This window comes from Athene noctua, chromosome 8 (assembly GCF_965140245.1).
Source record: "Athene noctua chromosome 8, bAthNoc1.hap1.1, whole genome shotgun sequence".
NCBI lineage: Eukaryota > Metazoa > Chordata > Aves > Strigiformes > Strigidae > Athene > Athene noctua.
This window is the reverse complement of record NC_134044.1, coordinates 3,411,907-3,438,318: the sequence shown is the minus strand read 5'-3', so window position 1 is coordinate 3,438,318 and position 26,412 is coordinate 3,411,907. Positions and strand designations below refer to the sequence as shown.

Here is a 26,412-nt window from a genome sequence, read left to right as displayed (position 1 = left end):
GCGCGACGCCTCGTCCCGCCCCTTCCGCCCGGCGCGGCGGCAGCGCCCGCGGGATTGGCCGCTCGGGGACACGGGAGCGGCGCGAGAGAGTGAGCGTGCGGCCGCGCCGCGGCCCGGACACCGCCCCCCGCCGCGCGCCCGGGCGCCCCCTGGCCGCGGGGAGGAAGCGCCTCGCGCGGACACTGGGCGGAGCCGATTGGTCGCGCCGCGGGCGCCTCCTGCCGGGGGCCAATGGGAGCCCCGCGGGCTCGGGATTCCCCGGCCAATGGGCGGGCGCAGTGCGGGACGGCGAGGATGACGGGAGCTGATTGGTCCCTGCCCAGCCGTCGGGGAGCGGATTGGCGGCGGGGAAGGGAGGAAGGAGGGAGATGATTGGCGGGTGCTATTGTGGGGCAGGGGAGAGGGAGCTGATTGGTGAGTGCCGTCATGGGAGGAAGGAGACAGGCAGCTGATTGGTGGGCACAGCGGCGGTGGGGCAGGCAGGAGGCGGCTGATTGGCGGCGCCGTGGCGGGGGGCGGGCAGAGCCGCTGCCCGGTCCCCCGCTGGCGCCCACACCGCTGTGCCCCGCGGTGCCAGGGCGGCGGCGGCAGCGATGGGCGCCGGGACGGAGCCGGCGGAGGCGCAGCCCGACGCGGCGGAGGGGTGAGGCCCGGTCCCTGCCCTGTGCCCCCCGCTCCTGCCCCCGGCGCCCCCTCACCCTCCGCTTGCCCCCGCAGGAGGATCTATCTGGACTACAACGCCACCACTCCGCTGGCCCCCGAGGTGGCCCAGGCTGTGTGGGACGCCATGCGCCAGGCCTGGGGCAACCCCAGCAGCTCCCATCCCGCAGGTAGGGACCCGGGGGGCTGCTGGCTCCTTGGCTCCCCGCTGCGGTCCAGCCGAGTCCCTGGCCATGAGGGCCTGTGGCGGAGCTGCGGGAGCTCTGGGGTCTCGTCCTGCAGGCAGGAAGGCGAAGGAGCTCATTGGCAGTGCCCGGGAGAGCCTGGCGAGGATGGTGGGAGGTCGGCCGGAGGACATCATCTTTACCTCGGGGGGCACAGAGGTGAGAGCAGCTGTGATCTCTGTGCGGGCGGTGACGCTCCTGCCCGCCATCTCCTCTCGAGCAAGTGGCGATGAGGAGGGTGGGTGCAAAGGGCACTGCCCTCCCTCAGGGCTTTCATTTTCCCCTCTGCCTTCCTCTCTTCAGGCAAACAACATGGTGATCCAGACTGCCCGCAGACACTTCTGTGAAAACCAGGCCAGGCCGGGGGACAGCTGGGGGACACCACACATCGTGACATCAAGCGTGGAGCACGACTCCGTCCGCCTGCCGCTGGAGCAGCTGGTGAAGGAGAGTCTGGTGGGTGAGTGCCAGAGGGACCGCAGGGGATGGCTCAGGAACATCTGGCTGCAGACTGGGGTTTGTGAGGGGGGATTTTATCCGCTGGCATTTTTGCAGAGGAGGACAGGGACCCACTTGCTCCATGATGCTCCCCTTTCCCCCCCAAAAAGGGCACTGACTCCCCACATGGGGCCTCCATTCCCTCAAGCTGGGTGTATTACCCCGTTGGCACCCAACACTGCTCCAAGAGCTGCTGTGCTCTCTACCTGTGTGCCAGCTGCATGCACAGCTCTCCTGCCTGTTCAGCAGGGTGTGGGCAGCCCTGTGTGCTGTTGGGCTTCCCAGAAAACCTCAGGGCTTGTTTCTTGGCTTGCAGAAGCCACCTTTGTGGCCGTGTCCCCACAAAGTGGGCAGGCTGAGGTGGACGACGTCCTCGCTGCCATCCGGCCGACCACCTGCCTGGTTTCCATCATGTTGGCCAATAACGAGACTGGGGTCATCATGGTGAGTCTGTGGGACAGGGTAGGGACATCCTCACAAAAAGGTGCTTGATAAGGGGGAGCAGACGGTCCCTGGGACACAGACCCTCTTCCTTCCCACCAGCCTGTAATGGAGCTGAGCCAGCGTGTCCGTGCCCTCAATCAGCAGAGAGCAGCAGCAGGGCTGCCCAGGATCCTCGTGCACACGGACGCGGCCCAGATGATTGGCAAGGGGCGTGTGGACGTGCAGGAGCTGGGGGTGGACTACCTCACCATCGTGGGACACAAGGTATGGCCCTGTTCACGTGGCCTCTTCGCTTCCTAACTGTCTCTGTTGGGGTGTTTGGGAGACTTTGGGTGCCCCCCACAGCTTGATACCTCATCAGTGGCCAAAGTTTTCCTGCTGGATAAGTCTCTGAAGATAAGTCTTCAGCTGGGGGAGAAGGCCTCTGCGTGTCAGGGGACCTGTCTGGAAGGGGGAGCAGGAGGAGGCCAAGGGACAGCCCTGCCCTGTGAGATGGGCAGGGATCAGCACTGGAGGGGACTCAGATTTGGGTAGGAGTACAGGAAAGGGGCACCTGGCAGTGTCTCCAGGGTGACCGTGGCTGTTTCTGCCCACAGTTCTATGGCCCGCGGATCGGCGCGCTGTATGTGCGTGGCCCTGGCACCACCACCCCGCTGCACCCCATGCTCTTTGGAGGGGGACAGGAGAGGAATTTCCGGCCCGGGTAAGGTGGCTGGTGGTGGCCCGGAGAGCTGAGCCTTGGGCTGGTGGCCAAACCACATGTGGCTGCTTAGTCCAGGCTGAACTGGCAGCTGTGTCACCTGCCAGCCCTGGGGTGGGCAGCCCAGCATGGGGAGGTAGATCCGTGCATGGGAATTGTGGGAGCCTGGTGCACAGGCTTTGCTGCAGGAAGAACCACAGGGTGGAACTGCACCTTCCCAATCACTGCAGAGGGGTGTCCAGGACCCCCTGGCAATGGTGGGGGGTCCTACACCGGGAATGTCTGTGCCCTGAGGTTGGGGCTGCAGAAACAACTCACTGCTCCCTCTTCCCTTCCAGCACCGAGAACACCCCAATGATCGCTGGTCTTGGCCAGGTGAGTCAGTGATGGGGTCACAGGTGACGGGTTCCCTGGGGTGCTGCGTGGCAGAGCCAGCACGGAGCCAGCTCCTGTGCTCCCCGGTTGTTATGAGTGATGAACTTGGGGTGTGGGAGGGCAGGCGAACTATTGGGAAGGGAGATGGGGCTTTCTGGTGCCAGTCAAAGGAGCTTCAGAGCACTATGGGCAGGCTTTGCAGCCCTGGCAGCAGGCAGTCATGCAGCCCACATGGCACAAGGCACCAGGAAGCTGTTGGGGGGACGCAGTGGACCTGGCAATTGCAGGAGTTGTTCCCAGGCTGGGCTCATGTGCCAGGGGGCCATGCATGGAGGGAGGTGTCAGGGGGGTGCTGACGGAGCCTGTCTGGGTTTTCTCTCCTCAGGCTGCAGAGTTAGTGAGCAAGAACTGGGAGGCCTATGAGGCTCACATGCGGGATGTTCGGGATTACCTGGAGGCCAGGCTGGAGGTGAGTAGACCTGGTTCCTGTTTGTCTCTGCCCTCCTGGGGTCTGGAGTCAGGGTGGGCATGTCCCTCTGGCCCTGCCACCTCCTCATCAGGACAGAGCTGCTTGCACACCCGGAGTGGTTCACAGCCCTCTGGATTTCTCCAGGCTGCCTTTGGGAAGCAGAGAATCCACCTCAACAGCCACTTTACAGGCTCCAAACGACTCTGCAACACCTCTAACTTCTCCATCCTGGGCCCAGGCCTTCAAGGTAGCTCTTACCCCACTGCTACCCTGTGAGGGTGCCCGTGGAGCCAAGCACCTGCCCTGCACAGCACCCTGTGGCTAGAGACCAGCGGGCATTCGACCATAGCCCAGGCACGGCGATGAGGCAGGCAGTGGCCCTTGGAGAGAGCCTGGGCACTGGGAGACCTGTGCTTGTGTGTGCTGCAGGGCGAAGGGTGCTGTCTCGCTGCCAGATGCTTCTTGCCAGCGTTGGGGCTGCCTGCCACTCTGAGAAAGGGGATCGGTAAGCAGCCGGCTTTGCCAGGCCCCAGGGCACCTGCCCAGAGGAGAGCGGGTGGCAGGGAGGGAAAGCGGACAGGGAAAGGGGCTGTGGGCAGCGTCACCTCGAGCAAAGAGGGCGCAGCACTTTCCAGAGGGGCTGGAGGGATGCAGAGGAGGTTATGGCAGGAGACCTAGCTGGAACGCTTGACTGCTGCTTGGAAGGGCTTTGTCCCTCCTGGCTTTGGTGATTCAGCTGAGCTCGGAAGTACTCTTCCAACACCTGGCACTGCCAGAAGAGAGTCTGCCTTATGTCTAGCCAGGTTTGCCTGGAGCTCCCTCTTGGTGCAGCCTTCTGGCAACACGTGTGCTTCCTCAGCCCTCCAGGTAATCCCACTGAGCCCCATGTCTGTGTTTCAGGCCCTCCTCGATTCTGCTCAGCTGTGGGATCCCCTGTGACGTGGCACAGAACGCCCTGCGGCTGAGCTTGGGCCGGGACACCACGCGGGCAGACGTGGACCTGGTGGTGCAGGACCTCGTGCAGGCTGTGGCGCGGCTGGACCAGGACCAAACCCCGTAGACCCCAGGAATCGCTCCCCAGCCTTCACCCAGGTTCTCGGGGTGGGATTGTGCCCTGCTTGGCCCCTGGGTGCTGGCTGCCTCTGTCGATTTGGGCTCAGGTTTTGGCAGGATTAGTTTTGCACTCGATCCCTAAGTTGACCTGACCCGGCCCGCAGTCTGTGACCGCAGGTCAGACGCTGGGGAAGCTGGGGCTGGTGGTGGCAGGAGGAGGAAGCGGGATCCCCCGTTTTGGCAGCGATGTGCCCTTAGGTGTGCCCAGCTGTAAATCCACTCACGGGGATCACGGCAGGGCTGGCACGGCTCTGCAGCACGCGTGGCTTGAGCGGAGAAGCTAGTGCAGGTGTTGGAGGCAGCAGGGAACTGTGCTGAGGGGGAAGCTTTGCTGCTTTGGGGCTGGGGCAGCTCAGAGAGAGCTTTCTCGGGACCCCGTTGTCTCCCCCGGCACGGAGCAGGCGTTGGGGCAGCCTTGCCATCAGGTGCTCCTCGCTTGCCAGCACGTACCCAGCTGCCTGCGAGCACCTTGGCGTGATGGAGTCTCAAAGCTCGACTCCCTCCAGAGCGCAACAGACATGGAAGCTGTAGGAGATGGAGTCTTTTGCCCTGGTTGCTTTCCCCAAAGGAAGCTTTCCCGCTGTCTTACTGCTCAGAGGAGGAAAGACCATCTGCCCAGAGGGAAATGAGATTCCCCAAAATGCTGGGCTGGGAACTGCTCTGCCCCGGCTCTAAGCGACCAAAGGTTTTTTTGGCTGGGAAGCCTTGGGCACAGTCTTCCCAGCACTGTGTTGCGTTACCTGTTCCTCTTCCTCCTGTCCTTCCTACAGCAGGGAGAGCTCTTGTTGCCAGCTCCACGTGCTCCTAAAGGAAACGGATTTGTCGGGGCAGCTGTCACTGTTCCAGCGCCCAAGGAAACGCATCATCCCTGCGTGGCCCAGGCGGCCGCTCTCGTCACTGACACGGGAGGACACGAGTGTCACACGGATTAGGAGCATTGCCGGCTGGGCTGACTGATGTTGGGGAACCTGGTCTCCCTGGGTGTTCAGAGGAATAAAAGTGATTGCTGCTGCTGTGGCTTTTTCCCCAAGTAAAATGTATTTTCCATGGGGGTAGCTGGGCTGGCTGGGGTCACCTGAGCAATGCCTTTTCCCTCAGAAAATGCTCGTGTCCCAGCAGAGGTCGCATCTGCTGGAGCGGGGAGGTGCCCACTGGTCCTGGCTGGCAGGGAGCCCATGGATGCAGATTCTCAGACTCCAGTCTTTCTCTTTACTAGCCATATATTAGCACAGCCAGGAATACTGTTTGGAGCCCTAAAGCCCTGGGGCTTTTTGTAAATCTGATTTCTAACTGAAGCGTTAGGAGCCAAACACACCGACTTAGTGTCACTGGATGCCTGCCAGGCTGTTCAGTGTTACCACTGCTGCTCACACTTCAATCTCAAATGCCATCTTTTTTCCTTTTTTTTTGTTTCTCTCCCTTGTGTAATAGTTGAAACCTCTTTTAGAAAAAGTGGTTCTGTAGAAACAATATTGCTCTGCTTCTGGGGTAGATCTTTTATCTGTCATGGACCTCTTGGGGACCTTTCCTTCCCAGCTGTGGCACAACTGGAGATCCAGTTTTTGGGCCTTTCCCCCCCACAGGATGTCTGGACTTCCTGCATCAATTCAGACAGAAATTTAACCACAAAGCACAAAAAGCTTTACTGACTTATTCTTTATACACACAGGCAATGCAAATTTTAACTACAGAACTATTATTAACATTACTTCATTTAGAATATTACAGCCAAAGCATAAGTGTTACAGAGGATATGAACGCTCTGGTTGACCATTTTAATGGTTTTACTGTTCATTTTCCTACTAGCACACTGCACAGGGATAAGAGTCATGAGCGAATCCCTCCGGCTCTGTATTGCCTTGTGCAGGGAAGGTGAGGAAGAACATGCCTGTGACTTGGCCTGCACTTCTGTGGGCCAGCCTGCGCTTTCCCTCACGGCCCCTACGTGCTGGAGACAAATAGCCTTTTCTCCTGTGACAAAATGTCAGTGCTTGTACACACTAGAACAAATTCACCTGTCGTGGAAGTCTGGAAACACCAACATTGCTACATCAGCTGTGAATTTAAACAGTAGAGAGAGGACCTGGCCACTACGCTAGAACACCACAGAGTTGAAATACGTTACTTTCACGTGGTCACGTATCCAGAACTGGACAGCAAAACTGCAGCTCATTTAATGGAAGAATCCACAATCTCCTGATAATCTTGCCTTCCTAAATTCTTCCAGGACAGTTTATAACATGCAAGGAAAAAAACACTAACCAAAATAACCGCTCCCCCAATAAGATCATATGCACCTGGGAAGATCCGCAACACGACAAGCTGCAGGACCATGGCGATGACTATCTCCAGGTGCTGTACGGTGCTGACCAAAGCGGGGTGGAACTTGCTCAGGGCGTAGTAGACCCCCAGGAAGGCTGCGGTGGAGCACAGGCAGATAGCAAGGAGATAGCTCCAGGTTTCTCCATCCAGTGGGACGATGGGCTCTTGAAGTAAGAACATGGTGGAGGCTCCCCACGCTGTTCCTGTCCAGCTGAAGGTGAACAGTGCTGTCCACATGCTGACATTATCTTTGATTGACCTGTAGACTATCATGGAGAGCGCAGTGGTCAAACCCGCCATAACAGTCATGGTGTAGCCAAAAGCTTCCTTCCAGGTGCTCAGCAAAGAGTTTTCCTCCTTAATAATGTTGGGGATCATGACCAGACAAACACCAAACACGCTGCCAACTACAGTAATTATGTCTGTGTAAGCCATTCCTTCATCTATGAGTAAAAAAGCCAAAATGGCACTGAACACTGTAGTGGTAGCCCTCCACATAATGGTCCCATTGCTGGGGGGAACTATTGAGAAGGAGGTATAAGCACAGGTAATAGAGATAACATTGCAGACCCCATAGAAGAAGAGCCGGAGTCTGTAGCCTTTGGGGCCAAAGGGAGGCTCGTGGTAATAACACACCACAGTAATGGACAGCACCTGTAAGACTGAACGGATGAAAATTAACTCTAGGGATGGCACTTTGGAACGATCAGAAATTAATCTTGTAATTAGAGCCACACATCCGTGAGCCACGGCAGATGCAAAAAGGACTACCCATGTTTTCCTCGACTGCAGTATATTTCTTTCAGGAAAATGCTGGGATTGCCCGATCTCATCGGGTTTTGGCAGTTGTGCTGGCTGAAGCTCAGTGTCTGTTGCACCAAAAAAGGTCCTTTCTCTCTTTTTCCCATCATCCAGTAGTCTTTTCTTAGGATTATCCTCCATAAATACTCCGGTATCTTCATTAACATCCTCATATCCCTCTTCTCCTGGCTGGGGATAATGAGAAGTGTATTTTACTGTTACTGTGTTGGGATGAATTTTCACTCGCTTTTTGACTGGGTATTTTTGGGAAGATGTATCCATTTCCTCAGAGAAACGTCTGGGTCTTAACAAAAAAATGGAGATGCACTGTTATTTTTTTCCTTTAATGAATAGCCAGAGATTCATTAGTATGTAACTGCTGCTAGTGTTTACAAGCTATTTGTCAACCCAGTCTGAAGTACTAGCAGATTGTTCTTGGTTTTGCTTTTATTTTCTGGTGAGTTACTGCTAAATACCTTAGATAGTCAGGCCATTTGGATCTTTTTAAAAACTGACCATGGAACTCCATTTTAGTCACTAGTTTTAAAAAAATGACATATATTCTTATGACGTATAGTACATACAAAGGCATTCTAGTATATTAATCTAATGAGAAAGTTCTCTTGCTAAGCTTTTTGGACAGTAAATAGCCTGTAATTATGAATCACACTTATTGTTAATTGCTTGCTCATTATGGAAGAAATCTGGCTGGAGGAGATGATTGCGTTCTTTCTAGACAGAGAACAACACAGGGAAATAGGGAGTATCCCTGAGCATGTCAGCGTAGTTATCATATGAATAAACAACTTACTTTTGAACAATACTTTGTCAGTGTTAAAAGTTCCTTCTCCTTTTAACTTTATTTCCAGTGATTGATTTTGCAACCAATTTCTTCTGAAAATCTGATTTTTTTTTTTAATTGGGGAAAATTTAGAAGGGCTGACTGACACTACTAACCAGACCTTCCTGCGGCAGATATTTAAAAACCACAGCAACAAAAGCACCACCCTTCTGTTTCCTGTTGAAGGTCCCTTTCACATTACACAAGCAGTGTGACCTTTCCCCTTGGTGCCTGTAATTTGTGCACACCACAACACATGCAGCAACACACATGGTGTTGTGTGTGTGACAACGGTAGCATCAGCCTCCCAAACCACGCAAGCAATCCCTTCACACACCCAGCCTTCACTGGCACAAATACCCCTCAGTCTTGGCTGTCTGCTGAGTGTGCCATCGCTGTCCCCAGCCCCAGCGTGACACCACTGGGCCACTGTAATTCAGTGACGGGGAGGCATTGGGATTAATTGTCTTTGCAGCGGCCTCCACCACCTGTGCAAAGAGCCCTTCCAAATGAAGTGGCAGCAGAAGAAATGCAACCTTCCCTGCCTTCTATTCACCCCAGCAAATAAACACAGGCAGACCTTACCTGTGACTGAGAGATTTAATCCCAAACCAGAAGGGGAAAACACCTCTTAGTCATCTACATCTTTGTCTGGGTGTCTAAACAGAAACAGTAGATGCTCTCGGACACCAAACAGGAAAGGTTACGTTCATCTCAGCACAGAAAGTAATCCCAAGTGTGGCATGAAAGATTCTGCTTGTTTTTTAAGTTGAAAATTTGAGAAGCCCTAGCATGCCTTTGAGGCCATGCTTCTTGGGAACTGGCAACTCTGCTGCATCATTATGAACCACCACCAAACCCAAAAAACTTTTGATGGAGAGAAAGCAATCAGTGTCGTCTTGCCAAACCCACTGCTCAGGCATCTCTCAGAACTACTGATGGAACTAATCCAAAAAACACGTGATGCTTTTGTGAACTTAATGACAAGAAAATTCACCATCCTGTGCCTGCTGTCCTGCCTCACCAGCACTGCAGAGGAAGGGATGCCTAGGAAGACCAATCCTCCAGATCTGGGCATCCATCCCCAGGAGCTGAGCCCAGCCTTGCAGGCTGCAGCAGTCTGGCCTCAGTGGTGTCAGCAGGGGACAGGACAGACAGCCTCGCAGGCCTTGGCACCAGGGAGTACTGAATCACCGGAGCACATGGGTCCTGAAGGTACAACACCACAGTCAAGTGGACAATTGGACTGAACAGTTTGTCAGGGAGACCACAGATCAAAACGCAGTGCAAAAGCTCTGTGCAAAAACACTAAAAATATCGTGCCCAGGTTCAGACTGCGACAGCCATGCACTGCCTGTGCGTCCTGGCAAAAATAATTTACGTAAGAATGGGACATTTTTCCATTTTCCTCAGGGGCTGAGTGTTTATTGAACCCCCTGTGACACCCAAACGAAGCTGTGGTCTGCTTCTTGAAGGGCGAGCGACTCCCTGCTAGGGACAGCCACGATTGGGAGTGGGGCAGGCACTGAGCCCAGCTCTGGAGGAAGGCGGCAGCGCTGGTTTGGGCCTGCACAAGTAAGCGAGGAGGTGTCCAGGGGCACCACCTTACCCCCGCTTCAGCAGACCCAGCTCGCAGCCCTGCCACACCTCACTGAAGCAGAGACCGGCAGATGTTAGAGGGTTCGTGGACAAGAAACACCCTTGTCTATGCAGGAGGCCGTGGTAGCACTCCTGCTCACGTTTCTGCTGCCAACCCATTTTCAGCAGAGCTCAGATGAAAAAACAAAGCTGAGAAAACAAAGAGTACTCCAGAGTGCCCACAGTTTAAAACCTGCAAGAGACTTGAAAAGAAACAGCTGAAATGCCAAGGAGAGTAAAAAAAGAGGGTAAGAGGTGTTACCAGCTGCACTAGTGGGCATCTCAAACAACCCATCATTTATTTAAAAACACCCCTACCAGAAATCTATCCCAGTCTCATCTGCTACTTGCACTTTTTCCTCTCCTAAGTTGTTAATTTCACAGTCTTTTAATATGCAAATGCAAAATGCACTGAATGAGTCCAGGAAGGCAGGGATTTTCACCAGCATAGCCTTTCTTACCTAGCATTTTCATTGTATTCTAAGTTCACAATTCTGCCTTGCTGTCCCCACATCTCAAAAAAAAAAAAAACAACAACCAACCCATCTTGATTTAAGGCACAATATATGGATCTAGAAAGAAATAAGTGGGAGGAAAAGAAGACAAAAGGTGCACAACAGGCATCATTATTAGAGTGACAGTGGAGCTAACTTGCATAAAGTTAGTCATTTCATTAAGAAAAAGCTGAGTACATGCTGCAAGTATAGGTTCATGAAAACAAAACCAAAATAACTGATTTTTTACCATTAACATACAATGGTAACTTCCTTGCTTCCTGAGCTTAGGTTACATTTTCTCCCAATAAATATAGAAAAGGGTATAGAAAAGAGACAAAATGCAGTTGCAGATTTAGCAGTGGACCTGCGTAATGTATTCAGAGATCTCTCTGGAGGAAAACAATAGATCATGAGCACGTAGCTCAAAATGGCTGTTCTATACAGATGCCGTATTCCCTCCAGTATTCTTCAGCACTAAGAACGCTAACAGTTGGAAGGTCTGGCAAGTGGAAGGACAAACACATGAGAAATGAGAAAGGCAGGAGATGAGAAGTAACAAAGATCAAAAAATAACAGGATTCCTTAAACCAAAATTTAATTTTCTCTACTAAATATCGAGTATATGACAAATGTTATGCCAACTCTCATGCAGTGCATTTATTTGTACCCTTTGGTGACCCTGATTTTCTTAACCAGTGAGAATTTCAGTGGAGACTGAGATCAGTGCCTATCTCAAATCCATTATGTTTGTCCCAGACACAAAATTAAAATAAATGGGAATCAGCCCAGCCTATGCAGAAAACTTGCTACTTCTCTTTCTGCTAATGCCTTTTATCACATGAGGTTTTTATTTTTCTTCATATCTGGAATAATAAAATGGTTTATTTGTATTTCTGTGAAAAACATAATTTGATTTTGAATCAAGTTTAAAACAAGGCTGAAGATGAAGCACTATGCAAAATTCTCATGTATCAAAACAAACATTCCCAATTCCAACAAGCTGGGACACTCACTTAAATCACAAGCTCATGGAAATCACCAGCTGCCCGAGCAGGAACCCCTTTTCCCAGGGGTGAACAAATAATCACAATGATTCAGTAAATCTCACGAATCCTTAACAGAATACACGCCACGACGTCTTTTAAAAGAAAAAACCCACAACACATCCCCCACCCCCCCCCTTCCCTCCCCCAACCACTACACATGCTGATCAGCAAGGTAGAAAGAGGTGATCATATGCCATGACTACTGGGTGGTGGGAGACTGAGCCTCCTTCTTGCCATGCCTGAAGGAATTAAGATTTGGAGATCTGACTGGTGATTCTAACCATCAATTTCAATCAACTCACAGAAAAATACTCTCGTCTTCTGCCAGATTTGGTCAAAATCAGCCAGCCGTCTGAAATGCTATTATCAAAGATTTGCAGACATGGAAATTGCAGTTGCTTATTAAGTCAAACACAAGGAGTCAGCTATTGCCATGCTCTGAAAGGCAGGCCTTGGAGGGATGTTTCTTTGCCTCCTCTGTGGCAAACCCCCCGAACCCGACCGCTGAGACTACCAGAGGGCTGTAAGCGATCTCTGTAGCATCGCTACAGCATAACACTCTTCCCCCAAACATTATAGGTACAAGAGACCCACAGCATCCTTACACACCCATTATCTGGCTGAACTCAAACCACCTTCACTAAGCCCCTCTGCGCACAGTGCACTGACCTTTCACCACGTGGGTTTTTCCCTTCAGTTCCTAATCAGGTGCAGGAAAATCTCCCAAACTCCTATTCAGCACTCTCTGCGTTAAATCACCTTAACTGTGCTGCCAGTTCTTCAGTGCTTGATAGTTCAGGCAACCGCAAGTGTCCAAGGATCTACGCTCATGGGATGTCTGACTAGTGTAACACAACACGAGCCGAGGCGGAAGAAAAGGCAACATAAGGTGCACAGCAGGCAATTAAATGTTGGTATCACAGAAACAACCTACATTTCTGCTACGCTTTTAAACTATATGATAAGGTCCATGCTGGAAGATCAGAGCACCTTTATCTTTTTAGCTAGACAGTCTGACTATATCAATCAATTTTATTAAAAATATATGCAAAGAGACTCAAGTCTTTATTAAAATTTAATGAGTAATAAAAGGTATTTAAAAAAATTAAAGAGCAATTATATGAAGGGAGTGTTTAGTACTTAAGCACGAGAGCAAACATTATATACAAACCAACAAACCAGTATACCAGGTCTTCAAATTAATCATGTCCAACAGCATTGCCTAAGGGAACAGTCCGTAAGAATTCAGATACAAACCCTACACTTAAGCCCCACGAATTGTCAGTACATTCCTGGTTATTTTGCCACCCAAAATCCTGTATTTGTGCTAGTCTACTAAAGCTGCCACATGCAATTTCAGTGGGATTATATGTGACACCTTTAATTTCCCTTGCTTTCACTAACCTGTCCTTTTGCTGTATAAGGGCTCCAAATGCGGCCAGTTCTGTGAAAAAATGTTCTAATTTCAGCGTTCGTGTTTGTTGTCTGCTGCAACTACTACCTCTGCAGCAGCAGCAGCAACACTTGCATTAAGTGATATTGGGAGAGCCACTTTGACTGCACTTCCCATTCCACAAACCCTAATCGGAACAACCCCCTTTCGATTGCAATTCTAGGCGTCGGGGAAAGAACGGAGAATACATCAGCGCTTTAAACGAAAATAGCTTGGCTAGATCTAAGAAAGCCCTTAAACGGTGTATCCCAGTGAGGTGAAATGGAGCACAAGAAGGCGCGTTCAGGTTTACTAGAAGAGATTACAGGTTAAACTTATTTAAATCTTACTGCTCTTGATCTTCTCCCAACAAAGTGCGTGAATGACGCCTGGGAAGGCGGCGAGCTGGAGCCTGCCCGGCCTGCGCAGGGCGCAGCTGCCTGGGGAACGGGGCTCGGGAGTTTTGCATCGAGGATGGCGCAGGCTGCGACGGCAACTGTCCGGTTTGCAGCACCGGAGAGAGGAGGGGGCCCAGCAGAGGAGGCCGGGCATCCCCGGGGGAGCACAGGGAGCCGCCTCAGCGAGGCTGCACCCCCGGGGGAGCCGCAGCCCCGCGCGGTGGCCGGGCCGGGCCGGGCGTCTCGGCTGGGCAGGAGGCGGACGAGGGGCGGCTGCTGCTGCGGCTCCTGCCCCGGCAGGCCCTTCCCTCGCCGCCGGCTCCGCAGCCCCCGCGGTGCGAGACTCGCCCGCTCCCCAACACTTACCGGTGCCGAAACACCCGCCCGGCGCCGCTGCCTCAGGCCGCCGCGCCCTCAGCGGCCGCTCCCCGCCTCTCCCATGACAGGAGGCCCCCGGCCCCCCCCTCAACCCACGGGCCGCATCGCCGCGACCCCGGCCCAGCCGCGCCGCTGGGGAGAGGCCGCCCCCCCCCGGCGCCCAGGCGGGCGCTGCAGCCCCGCCACCGGCTGGGCGGGCGCTGCGCTCCGGCCCGCCCCGCCCAGGGGTCGCGCCCCCGCCACCTCACGGACCGCCCGCCCGGCCCCTCCCCCGTTCTGTCGCGACAGACGCCCGCCGCGCGCGTGCCTCCCGCCCCCCCCGCCGCCGGTTTCCTGTCCGCCGGGCGACGCCCCGCCCCCTCCGCAGCGGCGCTACCGGCCGCCTTCCGCCCCGCGGGGGCAGCGCGGCGCATGCGCGGCGTTTTCGCGCGAAAGACGTTTGCGGCGCCCGCGTGCCGGGCGGGGCCGCCTCGACCCGCGGCGCTTCCCGCTCCCCCCCCCCCCCCTCCCCGCCCCTTTCCGTGAGCGGCGGCGGCGGGCGGGCAGTGGCGGCGCGCGGGCGCCAGGGGGCGCTGGGGGTCCGGCGCGCGGCGGCGGCTGCGCCATTGGCGGGTCGGAAATGCCGCCAGATGGCGGTTTAGGATTGCGGCTCCGGTGAGCGCGGCCCCCGCCAGCGCCGCCGCCCCGGCCCCGGCCCGCACCCGCCCGGACCCCGCGCGCCAGCCGCTCCGCAAGCTCCCGGGGTGCCGCCCGGCCCGGCGCGGCGCGGCCCGAGGTGAGCGGGGCGCGGGGGAGGGAGGGCGCTGAGGCGCCGATCCAAGATGGAGGCGCGAGGGGCGGGGGCAGCGGGCCGGGGCCGCTCGCTCGCTCGCTCGGTCTCCGCGGCGGCCGGGCCGGGAGCGGGCGCTGCCCGTGCGAGGAGAGAGGAGAAGGGGAGGGGAGGGAAGAGGAGGCGGCGCGGGGCGGGGCGGCTCCTGCCGGAGCAACGGGTCCCCCGGGCGCGGCGCTCTTCGCCGCCATCTCATTGTCCCCGCCGGGGCTGCCGGGGGCGCCGGGCCGAGCTCGGCGGCCTCTCCCGCTGCCGGGCCTGCGCCTCAGCTCCGAGCGGCGGCGGCGCTCCCGCTGCGCGGCCCAGGGCCTCGGGGGCGGGGGCGGCCCGGGCGGCGGCGGGGGATGCTCGGGCGGAGCGGGGGTGGCGCTTCCGCCGCGCGGGGCACGGCGGCGGCGGCGGCGGCCCCCGGCCGGCCCCGGCCCCGGCGGCGGCGGCGGAGTTGGTGCCGCGGCCGTGGGGAGGGAAAGTTGCGGGAGCCGGTGGGCGGCCCGGTTCGGCTCGGCCCGGCCCGGGCGCCTGGGCCCGGCGAGGGCGGCGGGAGCGCCCGGGCCGCCCCAGCGCCGCCGGCGTCTGGCTGGCGTCCAGGGGGGACAGGCGGGGTTGGGGACACACACACAAACCGGGGGCGGGGGGGGCTGTGGGGCCGCAGCCCCGGCGCTAGGGACCCGCCGCTCCTGTTCCTTATCCCCGAGTTGTGAGCGCGGCGGCCGGGGGCTCGGGGATGGCGGTGGGGCGGGCAGCCCGCCTGGCCTGGGGGCGAGAGGCCGCTCCTCGGCCGGCGAAGCGGGGACGGCCCCGTGTCCAGGAGCGGTGGCGTTTCCCTGCCCCTCAGGGTGGGAGAAGCAGCGCGCTGAGCCCGGGGGGGCTGGCGGGTGGGTTGGCCCGTCTGGTGGCATTGGAGCTGGGAGCCGCGGCTCCCGGGGGAAGCCAAGCGTAGGCAGTGCCCTCTGACCGGTACTGGGAGGTGGGAAGAGGCAGGAACACCAAGCCGGGGTCCTGAGCTGTTGGGCAGCCAAAATAACAAGGGTCCTGCTTGGTAGGAAGATTTTTGTGATGGGTGCTGGCCGCTTGGTGACCGGCCTACGCTGGGAAGTGGTGGGTGGGCAGCCACCCTTTGCTTTCCATGTGTTCCTGAGGTGGAACGGAGAGCGTGAGTGGTAGTTGGGATGAAGTATGACTTCAGAGAAAGACCATAGTAGCCGTAGCTATAGAGCAACCTACAGGGATGTGACTGTCAATATCCATGTCAGGAAACTTAGCTTCCGATAAGACAGTGTGAGTTTAATTAAACAAAATTGAGCTGCTTTATAAGTATTGATTATTTTGGTTGTGTTCCACACAATTCGGTGGTATGTGTAGCTCTGTTGAGTTAGTCTAGTAGTAGCATTTGTTAAGTTATTGAGGAACAACAAGCCTTCTCCAGATCACACCACTAACACAACTGTTCTGAAATTGTGTCAGGTGTTTGGTGGGATGGATGACAATACTCTCTGGATTCAGGCATCTTGAGATTCACTTAACTTTTCCACATTACTGCACTAGTGATAGGGGCGGTACAGGGAGAGAAGGATTGGTCCAGATTTTCTGCATCCAAAGCAGTTTTGCTCTGTCTAGTGAGGTTCTTTTGTTCATCTGGAGATAGCAAGGTCATTCGATGAGTGTTTCTACAGTGTAATCCATCAGTCCATGAAAAAAATCACTGGACCACAAGGCAGGTTGTCTGTCAAAAGGTGTCCTGACTATAGGAAGAAGTTCTTGCTTTTATGGAGGTAGAAGCCAGTTTATTCTTTCTTTCTTTGTGACTCAACTCTGATTGAATTTTTTGTGCACAGCCTGAGAAAATACACGTAGCGGGTGTAGAGGTTTTTGAAATGGCAAGCCAACCTGTGATGCAGCAGGATTTCCTGGTGAGCAGGAACGGAGGGTCTAACTCCAGGGTTATGATTAATCTGAGAGGATGTGATTTTTACTGGCTGCTCAACACAGAGAGTTCAGTTGGAATTCTTGATTGCTACTGCTGGTGGACAGGCTTGTGCGTTTACAGCAGTTGGAGGGGGTGGTGGAAAATGCTACTTTTTTGCAGCTGAATGAACAGTTAGTGCCAGTTCTGGAGGTTCAAAGCACCTCTCCACAACCCTTGTATTTGAGGACCGGAGCGTGTGGTAGTTGGCAGCTCAGGTTGCTGGTGGTTCCTAACATTTTACAAACATGCTGACATTGATAAGTTCACTCTGAGACAGCATTTGTGGCTAAACATCCACACATGATATGCTGTGGAGGGAACTTGGGGACACCTGAAACCCTGATATTAGAGCTTTGTGACTAGGGTCTCCAAGCTTTTCAGCTGCTGTCTCTGTCCGTAGCCTGCCCTTTGTATTGTGCAGATTTTTACGTGACACTGAAACCGCAGTGCACCTTTTGATAGTTGGGAAGGTTTACGAACATTAAATATTTGGCCGCATTGACAAAATGAGTTACTCGGGATGTTTGGAAACTCAACAGCTGCCTATATTTTTGATTTGAAAGAACCCTTTCCTAAAGAAGAACATGTACCTCAAGTTTGCACTAGTGACTTTGGATGCTCTCCTTTCCCTTTGTTGCAAAGACTTGCTCTGATAGAAGGTGGCTAAATACTGGTATTTTAAATATCATTTTAGTAGGCAAGTGAGCCCATAGAAATGTAAGGATGCGGTGGGAGAGAAATGCTTAATTGTGAAGGCTTTCTACAAAAAGTTCTTTTAAGAACTGTAAGAACATGTCTTTATAGTAACATTTGTAAATTGTTTTCAGGTAAAATGCACAAAAAAGTCAAACACCCTGCTGAAAACTTGCTAGCTCTGTAGTTAACACAAGGTGCACTTGTGTTAAAGCAGCAAACTTGTCATCCACTTAAGTTGTGTGGGAATGTCAAAGACTCAGTTTGGATGCAGTGCTATTGAATGGGTGGTCGGCCTCTTGGAGATCTGGCTCTCTCTGTTCTGCACCTTGAATTGCCCATGTGTTTGGGTGGGGCTCTGGCTTCTGGTGCTTGGAGTCAAAACCAGAAGGTGATGATGAAATCTAACGCTGAGATAAGGATGTGCTGTATCTAAATCTCACATACTGGCTTCAGGACTCAAAATGCCAACCAAAATGTGTAAGATAATTCATGCTTTTGTTTAAAGTTTTGGGGGGGTTTAATTCTAGTCACGCAAATTTATCATGTGGAGCTCTGAAACTCTCCCACTGCAGATTGGCATCTCCTCTTGCTTGCAGTGCCACTGTGTTTGCTCATTTGGCTAAAATTAGAAAGGAGTAGAGTTGGTTTTCTTTCTTGGAACGGAAAGAGAAACCCTACAAAGTTTGAGTTCACCAGCAGATAATTGTTTTGTCACTTCTGTCCAGGAGATCTAGAGATATGCTTTATTAGCAATATTTCGCTTTTCCAAACTAATTTAACTTTGTTGGTTTGGGTGTTGAATATGTGATCAGACTACATAAACATATTTCTTTGTTCCTCTAGGAAAAAAGGGGTTGAGAGAACATTATTATGACCCTGTGTTGCAACTTTTTGGAAGCATATTTTCAGACCGTAAAGTTGTGTTGTTTTGGGAAGGTCCACGCTGGTTTGTTTTTTTTTTTTTAGGGTAGGCACCACTTTCAGCTGGCTGAAAGAGCGGAAGAGAAGGAGCTGCAGAGGGGATCTTCTTATTTCTCATTTTGTAGCTACTTGCTAATTTCCAACATGTCCCATTAAACATCTGAATGTAGGTAATGACCTTGCTACTTGACAATTTGTGTGTGTCATTTGTGAGAGAATACCCACTACCTCAGGTCCTTTTGCAAACCTTAGAAGGAACTATATTCCTACTTTTGATAGTTTTGCAATGTTTCCTCATTTGCATCTCTACAGGTATTTTAGTATTTTGGAAAATGCTTTTTAATAATGACAGTATGCTTGAGATAACAGGATGCCTTGGACAATAGATTCATCAGGGTATCTTTACTGAGGCCAAACTGTATCATGTGTATCCTGTTTTGAACTGCAGGTTCAATATAAACTTGATAAATTTGGTAATTCTACTTTCATATTACACAATCTCAAAGCTATCTTATTTTGGAAGAAAATGCCCGTTTATAAATACAGGTAATTCTATATTTGGTACAAATGGTGCAAATGGAAGATTTTTCATCTCTTCAGGCATCCAGCTTTGATACATGGTGCTCTCTACATACCCAAAGATGGAGAGTGCTGGCTAGCCACGAGCTGCCAAACGCTTGTTCCGTGATTACGATGCCCAGGGTGGATTCGTAGTCTTCTGTCTTAAAACATACAAAAAGGCATGGGTTGCATGATGTCGTTCGATGGGGCAGGCCTTTCAGCCACAGTTGCCAGCATTATTAGACACAAGAGCTTCATGGGGGACTGTATTCTGAGTTCCAGTCACACAGTTAAAGTCATTTATTGCAGAATTAAGAGGAAGAGGTTGAATTCTTAAGCCTGTCCTCCCTCAACTGAGAGGCAAGTTGTTTCAGGTGGTTCCCAAAAGTAATGTTTTACTAGAAAGCAGCATGAGGCAACATCCAGCCAACTGTGTTCCTTGCTGTGCAGGATTTCAGCAGAATGTGCTATTTATTCTACAAATAAATCCGATGAGTATATTCTGTAACTCTCACTATAGCAGAGTTGTATTATATTGGCAGGTTAGCCGAGTGAAAACAGTGTTGACAGATTATTCAGTTCATAGGGGAAAAAAAAATCTCTTTGTAGAGTTACATAGGAATAGACGTGCGTGTAAGAAATGTTTCTAAATGTTAAATATTTTTCTACAATAAAATAATAAAAATCAAAACAATTCATCATGGATACCTTTTTTTTTTTTAAATATACTAGAGCACAGCATGTAGTGGTGTTTTTTGAAGCAAAAATCAAATGACAAGCTGAGAATCTGTTTGCTCTCCCCCACATGAGGGTTTCTCCTTTTTAGGGTTAGAATCCCCAAGGACCAGGAAGATACCAATGTGTTAGTGTTTATAAGTGAAAAACAGAATTCTGTATGCAAATGAGTAACAAATTCTGTCTTAAAAGTGATAAATACGCCAGTTTTGTATTGTTACTGTCTTAGATCTGTTCACTAGAACTGCAAGAGCTTGTTCCTGCCAGTGCAATTGCGCAAGATGGTTTAGCTGATCTGCCAGCCTGCCACAGCTGAGAGAGAAATCTCTTTCTCCACAGCTGCACAGTTCTTCCCTTTCCTTTGTGCTAGTGCTGCTGCTGGCTTGACCTTTCCTTGAGCTAGTTGAATTCCCTACCTGGCAAAAACCATCTGCTTGGGAGGGGTATTTTTCTGCCAGGTGGATGAATTGAATCAGGCCATCAGAGTAAGGTGTTGCTTAGAGGTGATGCAAGGTCAGTGACAAGAATATTTTGGGGAAAAAATGCTTCTGGAGATCGAGATCCTTGATTCTTCAGATGGGAGATTCAGATTGGCTCAGCTGTGTGTGCTGACCCTGGGTGTGGCAATGTTCAGCGTGGAGTCCACTGCTGTCTGTGTAAAGTTGGGATTCCCGAGGGTAACTCTTACCTTTCTGATTTCCCTCTGCCAGCTTTGCTGTCTGTAGCCTGTGGTAATTCTGTTCTTTGTGGCTGGTCCTGCCTTACCATGAATAACTTGGTGTCATCAGCAAATTGTTAGTGTTCACCTCCTTTTCCAGATGTGAGAATGTCTCAAAGAATTTGGCCTCCAGTTCATATTCCCGTGAGACTTCAGTGGTGGCCTTACTCTATTGTCAGAAATGACCATTTGTTTTGCTCTTTGTTTCCTCTCTTTTAAGCAAATACCTATCCATGCAGGGCCTTTTATTGCTGTGGCAGCTTAATTTCTTTAAGAGCCTTTTGTGACGAATCTTGTTAAATGTCTCTTGGAAATGAAAATAGGCTTTATGAAGTAGAGTCCATCAGTGTGTGGGTAAGGGAGATCTTCTAGAGAACTCCCCTAGGTTTGTGGAACTTGACTTTCCTGTACAAAAATGGGGTTGATTTCCCTGTCTAAATGCTGTTGTCTGTTTAGCTGTCTACTGATCTATCTTCTAGAATAGTTTCTACTAATTTAGGGTCCCTAGTCTGTAGCATCACAAAGCATTAGGTGAGAGAGTAAACACAATTATAAATTGTGCTTAAGAGTAAGTGCTGCTTCAAGCAGAATTTTTTGAAGGCCATTTTCCTTGAATTCAATCTTACATGGCTTCTTTAGTGTCTAAGGGTTTTGTTTTTCCTATAGCCTTACTTTAATAGGACACTGCTTGGGGGAGAGGAATTAAGAATCTCTCTTAAAAATGGTATTTTTAAAAATGTAGAGGAACTTTAGATGTTTTGGGATCTCCATTTTCCTCAGTTCAGTGCCACTTGGTCTAAGAACTGACAGTTATTGGTAATGGGAATTGGAGAGAAGGACAGAGAGGAGATGCACACAGAAGACAGTTGTGCTGGCCTGTTTCTGTTGGATACCGAGCTTAAAAAAATCCCAGACAAAACATGGTTGAAACAATACTGTAAAACAAATAATATAGTACAGGGAGTACAAGTTTCCAGTGTAGAGATCATCCTTGCTTACAGAGCTGAAGTTTTAAGGGTCTGCCTGCCTTTGACTACCTCCAGACTGCGTTCAACCATCTGTAACATTTGTGTTCTGCCATATGTAAAGCTCTGAGAGTGAAAGCGTGAGTGAAAATAGAGAACTAAAATGGTAAGGATTAGCTACCAGTCCTTCTGAAGGACTTTTCTGAAAGACTGCGACATTTCAGGTACTCTGCCCTTTTAGGTACAGATCATGGTTGGTTTATTCTTCATCTCCTTTCTGTTCCACAGTTCCAGTGTTTTTCTTCAGCTCTTTGAGGCTTTTTCTGGTTTAGCACTAGCTGATTGTTCTACTTGTATTTACATAAATCAAATAATAATGTCTCCTTTCACATCCCTCTAAAAAGGGTCAGTATTGTGGGTCGGAAGAAATGGCGTAATTTCTGTGGGTTTGTGCATACCTCTTACCTTCCCCAGTCACATGGGTGATTTTTTTCACTTTAATATGTTTTGTTTCTGTAAGCTCCATTTGGAACTGTTTTCTTTGCTAAAGTGGTAAGATGGAGCTGAAATTTAATTCATGTTTCAAAAATGTTTTAGGGAATTTTTGAATACTAATTTTTATGCTGTTATACAAGATGCTGGATGTGTTCAGAACCTGAAGAGGAAGAGACATGTGGAATATTGTACCATTTCATTAAAAATGGCCAATCTGAATTCTGACAGGGCCGTCCCATTAGCTGAGTTGGAAGAGAGGGCGGTAGGTTGGATGGCAGCAAGAACTTGCGGTTGGGTGTGATCAAAAAAAAAAAGCTGGAGCATAACAAGCAGAAGCCCTCAGAGTGGAACGGAAGGAGGGAGGCTGCTCTGTACAGTCTATCCTGTGGCTTGAAGATTTCTTCACACTGCTGTGCTGTTATAAGTGAGTGGGAGAGCATAGACAATGGAATTAGTCAAATTTCAGGTATAACCTATGCTACTGGCACTGTCAGCAAAGGAATGGAAGCCCTGCTTCTTGCATTTTTCTTAGTGGTTTCAATATCGAACTGTTACACTTCTCCCCAAAAGAAACCAAAGAAGCTGCTTGCCTTGTGCTTTGGAAAAGGAAAGTTTTTACACGCTTCTGTTTCTGTTGGAGTGTGTAACCATAGAGCACTGCTGTTATGAGTGAAAGCACTGGTGTGTGGTTGTCCTTTGTAAATTCTTACTGCCTGAGGTGGCTGTTGAGTTGTGAATTTCTTAGCTTTGAGTTGAAATGTTTGTTAATGTCGAAGCCATTAAAGCTGGTAAAACAACTTCCCTTGATATGCCTTACTTTTCTAATTTCTAATTACTGCTTGTTGATTTAGAGCATGTTGGTGTCAAGGTAGGAAGCTGAGATGGAAAAGGCAAGGGTGCTAGTGAGGAGTACGATTCGAAGGAAGGAAAGTGTTACATTTTGGGAGGCAGAGGGAGAAACTGTCAGTTGTAGCTGCCATTATTTCCTAGGCATTTTGTTCTCCCTAGGTAAATGCATTGTTATGAAACTGCTGAAACTTGGAAATGTATCCTTTTCACAACCTTCAGAATACGTAAAGATTTCTGCCAGGAGTTCATCCTCGAGGAGCCTTGAGTGCTGTTGTTCACCAGCATCGTTCATAGCATTCGTGCAGAACTTGGGAATCTCAGTGTAATGGTTGGACATACCACCAGTATTTTCTGTAGTAAATTGAGGTATTGCTAGGGTATGTCACTGATGTAGTTCAGTTTATTGAGAAATACACAGCTAAGAATAACCCTTTCACATCTTACTTGCCCATAAATTTTTGGCCGGTCAGCTCCTTTGTCTTTCGCTCAAATAACTTCCTTGACCTAAAGTCGTGCTCTGATAACACCCACGTCTAGAGTTTAACTATTCTGTCTGCCTCTGTCCTGAAGGCAATGTGTTGCTCCTTTGTAAGTCGTGTTTGTATTCAAGCTTTTGTCAAAAGTTAATGACTTTGTGTGACAGTAATCACAAAAAGCATTCAGCATGCGGGGCAGTGGGCAGTGATTTGTAGCTCCCCAATTCTGATCTCTTCACCTACAAGCCCGGTAAATGGCAAGTAGCACCACTGCTAAATGTTCCAAAGTGCCCTTAGATTTATGTGTACTGCTTGAATCCTGAGCCTATGTGCAGCTTTGCTGTTACTGGCAGAGGCAAACGTGTGGCAGGGGAAAGCTTATGGAACTAAGCTATGATGGAACAGGTACATAACTGGAGAACATGGGAATGTACAAAAACATTGACTTGCAGCATGCTAGAAGAAATAATTGTATGGTGAGCTCCCTTTGGACCAAATGAGGTGACGGAGTGAATGAACCAGATTGTTCCTGTTGCGTGCTGGTGGCAGCTAGTAGAGGAACTGTTATACAGAGTAACTACAGATACTGCAGCTCCCTGATTTTCTTTGACGTAGCATGTTTTATTAAAAAAAAAAAAACAACAACAACAAACCAACAAACTCTAGCCTTTTTAATCTCTGGTCAAGCTATTGCTGATATTTGTTGCATGTCAGACTCTTTCAGAGATGATTCAAAAGGAGAACGTGTCTCTCCTGTTGAGAACTGTGCTGCTCCTCCTGTGAGCTCCCGTGGTTGGTGTTACTGGCAGAGTTTCTTGAAATGGAGACTTAAGTTGAGAAGACAAGCTATGGTGGAGAAAGGAAAAAACATATTGGTAGAAGGTTAGAAATTATCTGAACGTCATCTTACTATCACCGCAGAAACAAAGACCAAAACTCTTAAGACACATAGAACTGCCTTGTTTGTATTTTTTTTTAGATGTAAATTCCAGCAGTTAGGGGCTTGAGTTGCTGAGGATTATTTTTAATTCTAAAAGGGAACTTTGGTTACTACATTGTTATAGATGGCTCAGATGAGAATGCCTGTGGTTGAGATGGGTATTGTTAGGCAGTTAGTCAGATTTTGTTTCCAATAATATATGCCCCTGACAAACAAAACATTCAGACTGGAAATTCCTGTATTAGATTTTTAGCTGCAGACTGATTATTTTTGTTGTGTTCCAACAAAAATTATTCAAATTAATTCTTGAATATGAGATTAAGGGACTATTTTTGGCCATAGTAAGTGCACTTTTTTTCCTATGGATTTCAGTGGGAAGCTTGTCCTGAGTTTTCCTACTTTAGGATAAAGATGTGTAGTTGACCTGGTCTGTGACTAAGCTCTGATTTAAGAATAATCCATGTAGCTTCACCAGTTTGTAAGTGTCTGCAAAATAGTAAATGGTAGCTTGGTAGGGATTACAAGATACAGGGGGGGTTTTTTGGGTTGGTTTTTTTTTTTTTTTGAGTGGATCTGCATTTAGCAGATTTCATTATTGTGCAGATTTTGCGTAAGGAACAGATTGCATGTGCCACATTGAGAGTAACCTACAGTGTATCCTTCCAACTTTGTCAGGAAGGACAGGAGTTTGACAGACATCAGTCTGTTACTATGTAAACACAAGCCATTCCCCTAACACCAGACTATCTTAAGCATAACTTCCAGGGTTTGAAAACTAGGCTTGTATTCTTTGTCTGTTGTCATTAAGTTGCTAAAAGGCAGATCTTGCCAATTGTGTATCTTTTGTGCTATATTCATGTTTCCTCCAAAGCAGGCAAGTTACTGAGGACTGAAATAATGAACAAATGTTTTTCCTAACTTTGTTTAGGAGAGAACATTTGTTTTGGCTGAAATCTTCCAGAGCAACTTAAACATCAACCAGCATGAAAAAATTAGTAAAACTATCAGGATATAACAAAATTTTTGTTTGGGCAGTTTAAAATGTCATAGTGGATGGAATATGGAGTAAAAGAACAATGTAAACTGCTTTTAACCTTGCCAAAAGCTAACTGATGATGTAGAGATCAGAATTGTTAGTGCTTCAAAGTGCATTATAAAGGTGAGCAGAAGTGCCCATATATACAACTTCTCAATTTTGCTACAATACCCAAGTGGAGTGTTACTCTGCGGGGGAGCCATCTGGTGACTTCATTTTTGTGGGGTGCTCTCACTAGTGGAATGCAGTGGCTCTAATGCCATTTTCCCCTCTTAATTCTAAATATCCTGATCATAAGAGATAAGAAGAATTGAGACCACCTGCCCTCTCCATATTCTGTCCCTTACAATATTTTTTCCTTGCTCTCCAGTTCATGACAATTCTCCTGTATTACCAACACAGATATTTAACATTGCAGTATGTTTTCTCGAAGACCACTACACAAAAGTGGTTAGTAGTTTCATACGATACCTGCTTTGCAGTCTTTGGCACCTGTCTTTCAAATAGAAATACGCTATTATTTTGGCCTATAATTCTTTTCCTTTAGAAACAGTAGTTTATTTTTGAAAAATTGCAAAGTCTTTATCACTTAGACATATTCGTCCTCTAACTGGGACATGCTGTGTTGTAAGAATATATGCTATAAAGATTGTTACCATTGAAGTTCTATTTCATGAAAGAACTGGTATTGGGGAGACTATTAAAAGTGTTTTTATATCTAATTTTTTTTTTTGTGTGTGCATTGCTGGAATCCCTAGCGACATATCTAAATCCACATTCATGTTGTGTTTACAGCCCCTGAGAGGTATTAAAACTGTAGTGGTCTGAGATCTCTATCCAATCTTGTGTTTTACTGTAACAATGGACTTGTACTAGAATGGTTATTTATTTACTTCTGTGGTTCTGCCTGGGCTTTCTTTGTTCCTGGAAGAATACTGAACAAAAAAAGAATGAAGAGAGTCGTTGAGTTAATCCCTCTCTCTGTCTTGAGGGAAGATCATTTACAATATTCTTGACAGATGCTTATCTAATCTCTTAATTGCTGGAAATTCCACTGCATTTCTTAAGCAGCTTACATTCTTACTGCTTGTTTTTTTTCTAATGTTTAACCGACACATTTTGCAGTAAACTTTGATTTTAATTTGTCATGTCCATCTATTTCTCATGTACCTGGATGATCTGAGCTATCGTTTTTTTTCCCCTTGATCTCTTCTCTAACACAAACTGTGTCTTTATATTTGAGTCTCCCAGTGTTTCCTCATAGATATAATTTTCTTGTTTTCTGATCCAGCTCACTGCTTTCTCCTATCATATCCTGATGCCTGGAACCCCAAACTGGGCACCCTGCTTTATTGCTGAAGATTTACTAGTGCTAGGTGGATTGTGCTC

General features: G+C 49.6%; 3 protein-coding genes across 11 annotated transcripts in view; 2 read left to right on the top strand and 1 right to left on the bottom strand.

Annotated features, from left to right (window-relative positions):
• The first annotated feature begins 24 nt into the window (after positions 1-24).
• On the top strand, positions 25-5,965 carry SCLY (selenocysteine lyase). Of its 6 annotated transcripts, XM_074911753.1 has the most exons (14): positions 25-89; positions 578-643; positions 718-830; positions 943-1,043; positions 1,188-1,344; positions 1,699-1,826; positions 1,926-2,090; positions 2,423-2,529; positions 2,865-2,901; positions 3,287-3,370; positions 3,467-3,617; positions 3,800-3,875; positions 4,271-4,462; positions 5,254-5,965. In XM_074911753.1, exons 2-13 carry the CDS (start codon positions 594-596, stop codon positions 4,428-4,430), a joined length of 1,329 nt encoding a protein of 442 aa, XP_074767854.1. In that variant the 5' UTR covers positions 25-89; positions 578-593; the 3' UTR covers positions 4,431-4,462; positions 5,254-5,965. The 6 variants fall into 6 exon arrangements, 5 of the variants coding, with proteins under 5 accessions (XP_074767854.1, XP_074767858.1, XP_074767859.1 ...); XR_012634029.1 differs by lacking the exon at positions 25-89 and having other exon boundaries at positions 378-643; positions 3,462-3,617; XM_074911755.1 differs by lacking the exon at positions 25-89 and having other exon boundaries at positions 378-643; positions 4,927-5,965.
• A 136-nt stretch (positions 5,966-6,101) lies between these two features.
• Positions 6,102-14,046, bottom strand: SLC35G2 (solute carrier family 35 member G2). 3 transcript variants are annotated; one of them, XM_074911751.1, is made up of 2 exons: positions 13,825-14,046; positions 6,102-7,910 (listed from the first exon to the last, which is right to left on the bottom strand). In XM_074911751.1, the coding sequence occupies exon 2, from the start codon at positions 7,886-7,888 to the stop codon at positions 6,653-6,655; it is 1,236 nt and encodes a 411-aa protein (XP_074767852.1). In that variant the 5' UTR covers positions 7,889-7,910; positions 13,825-14,046; the 3' UTR covers positions 6,102-6,652. The 3 variants fall into 3 exon arrangements, with proteins under 3 accessions (XP_074767852.1, XP_074767851.1, XP_074767853.1); XM_074911750.1 differs by lacking the exon at positions 13,825-14,046 and adding an exon at positions 13,411-13,809; XM_074911752.1 differs by lacking the exon at positions 13,825-14,046 and adding an exon at positions 13,033-13,380.
• A 387-nt stretch (positions 14,047-14,433) lies between these two features.
• Positions 14,434-26,412, top strand: part of STAG1 (STAG1 cohesin complex component) — a 208,640-nt gene continuing 196,661 nt past the window's right edge. The window contains exon 1 of one of the 2 annotated variants that reach the window (XM_074911915.1): positions 14,434-14,611. The gene's annotated coding sequence lies outside the window, so the exon portion shown is untranslated. The remainder of the gene's footprint in view (positions 14,612-26,412) is intronic. The other variant, XM_074911914.1, reaches the window with a different exon arrangement.

What these genes read in the sequence shown, in the direction of transcription:
- SLC35G2 (XM_074911750.1), bottom strand. Translation starts at nt 13,529, where the DNA reads ATGCAAAACTCCCGAGCCCCGTTCCCCAGGCAGCTGCGCCCTGCGCAG. An exon ending in TTGGGAGAAGATCAAGAGCA is followed by an intron (nt 7,911 to 13,410) that starts GTAAGATTTAAA and finishes TTTTTTGTTAAG; the next exon opens with ACCCAGACGTTTCTCTGAGG.
- SCLY (XM_074911753.1), top strand. Translation starts at nt 594, where the DNA reads ATGGGCGCCGGGACGGAGCCGGCGGAGGCGCAGCCCGACGCGGCGGAG. An exon ending in GGTGAAGGAGAGTCTGGTGG is followed by an intron (nt 1,345 to 1,698) that starts GTGAGTGCCAGA and finishes CTTGGCTTGCAG; the next exon opens with AAGCCACCTTTGTGGCCGTG. An exon ending in TCACCATCGTGGGACACAAG is followed by an intron (nt 2,091 to 2,422) that starts GTATGGCCCTGT and finishes TTCTGCCCACAG; the next exon opens with TTCTATGGCCCGCGGATCGG.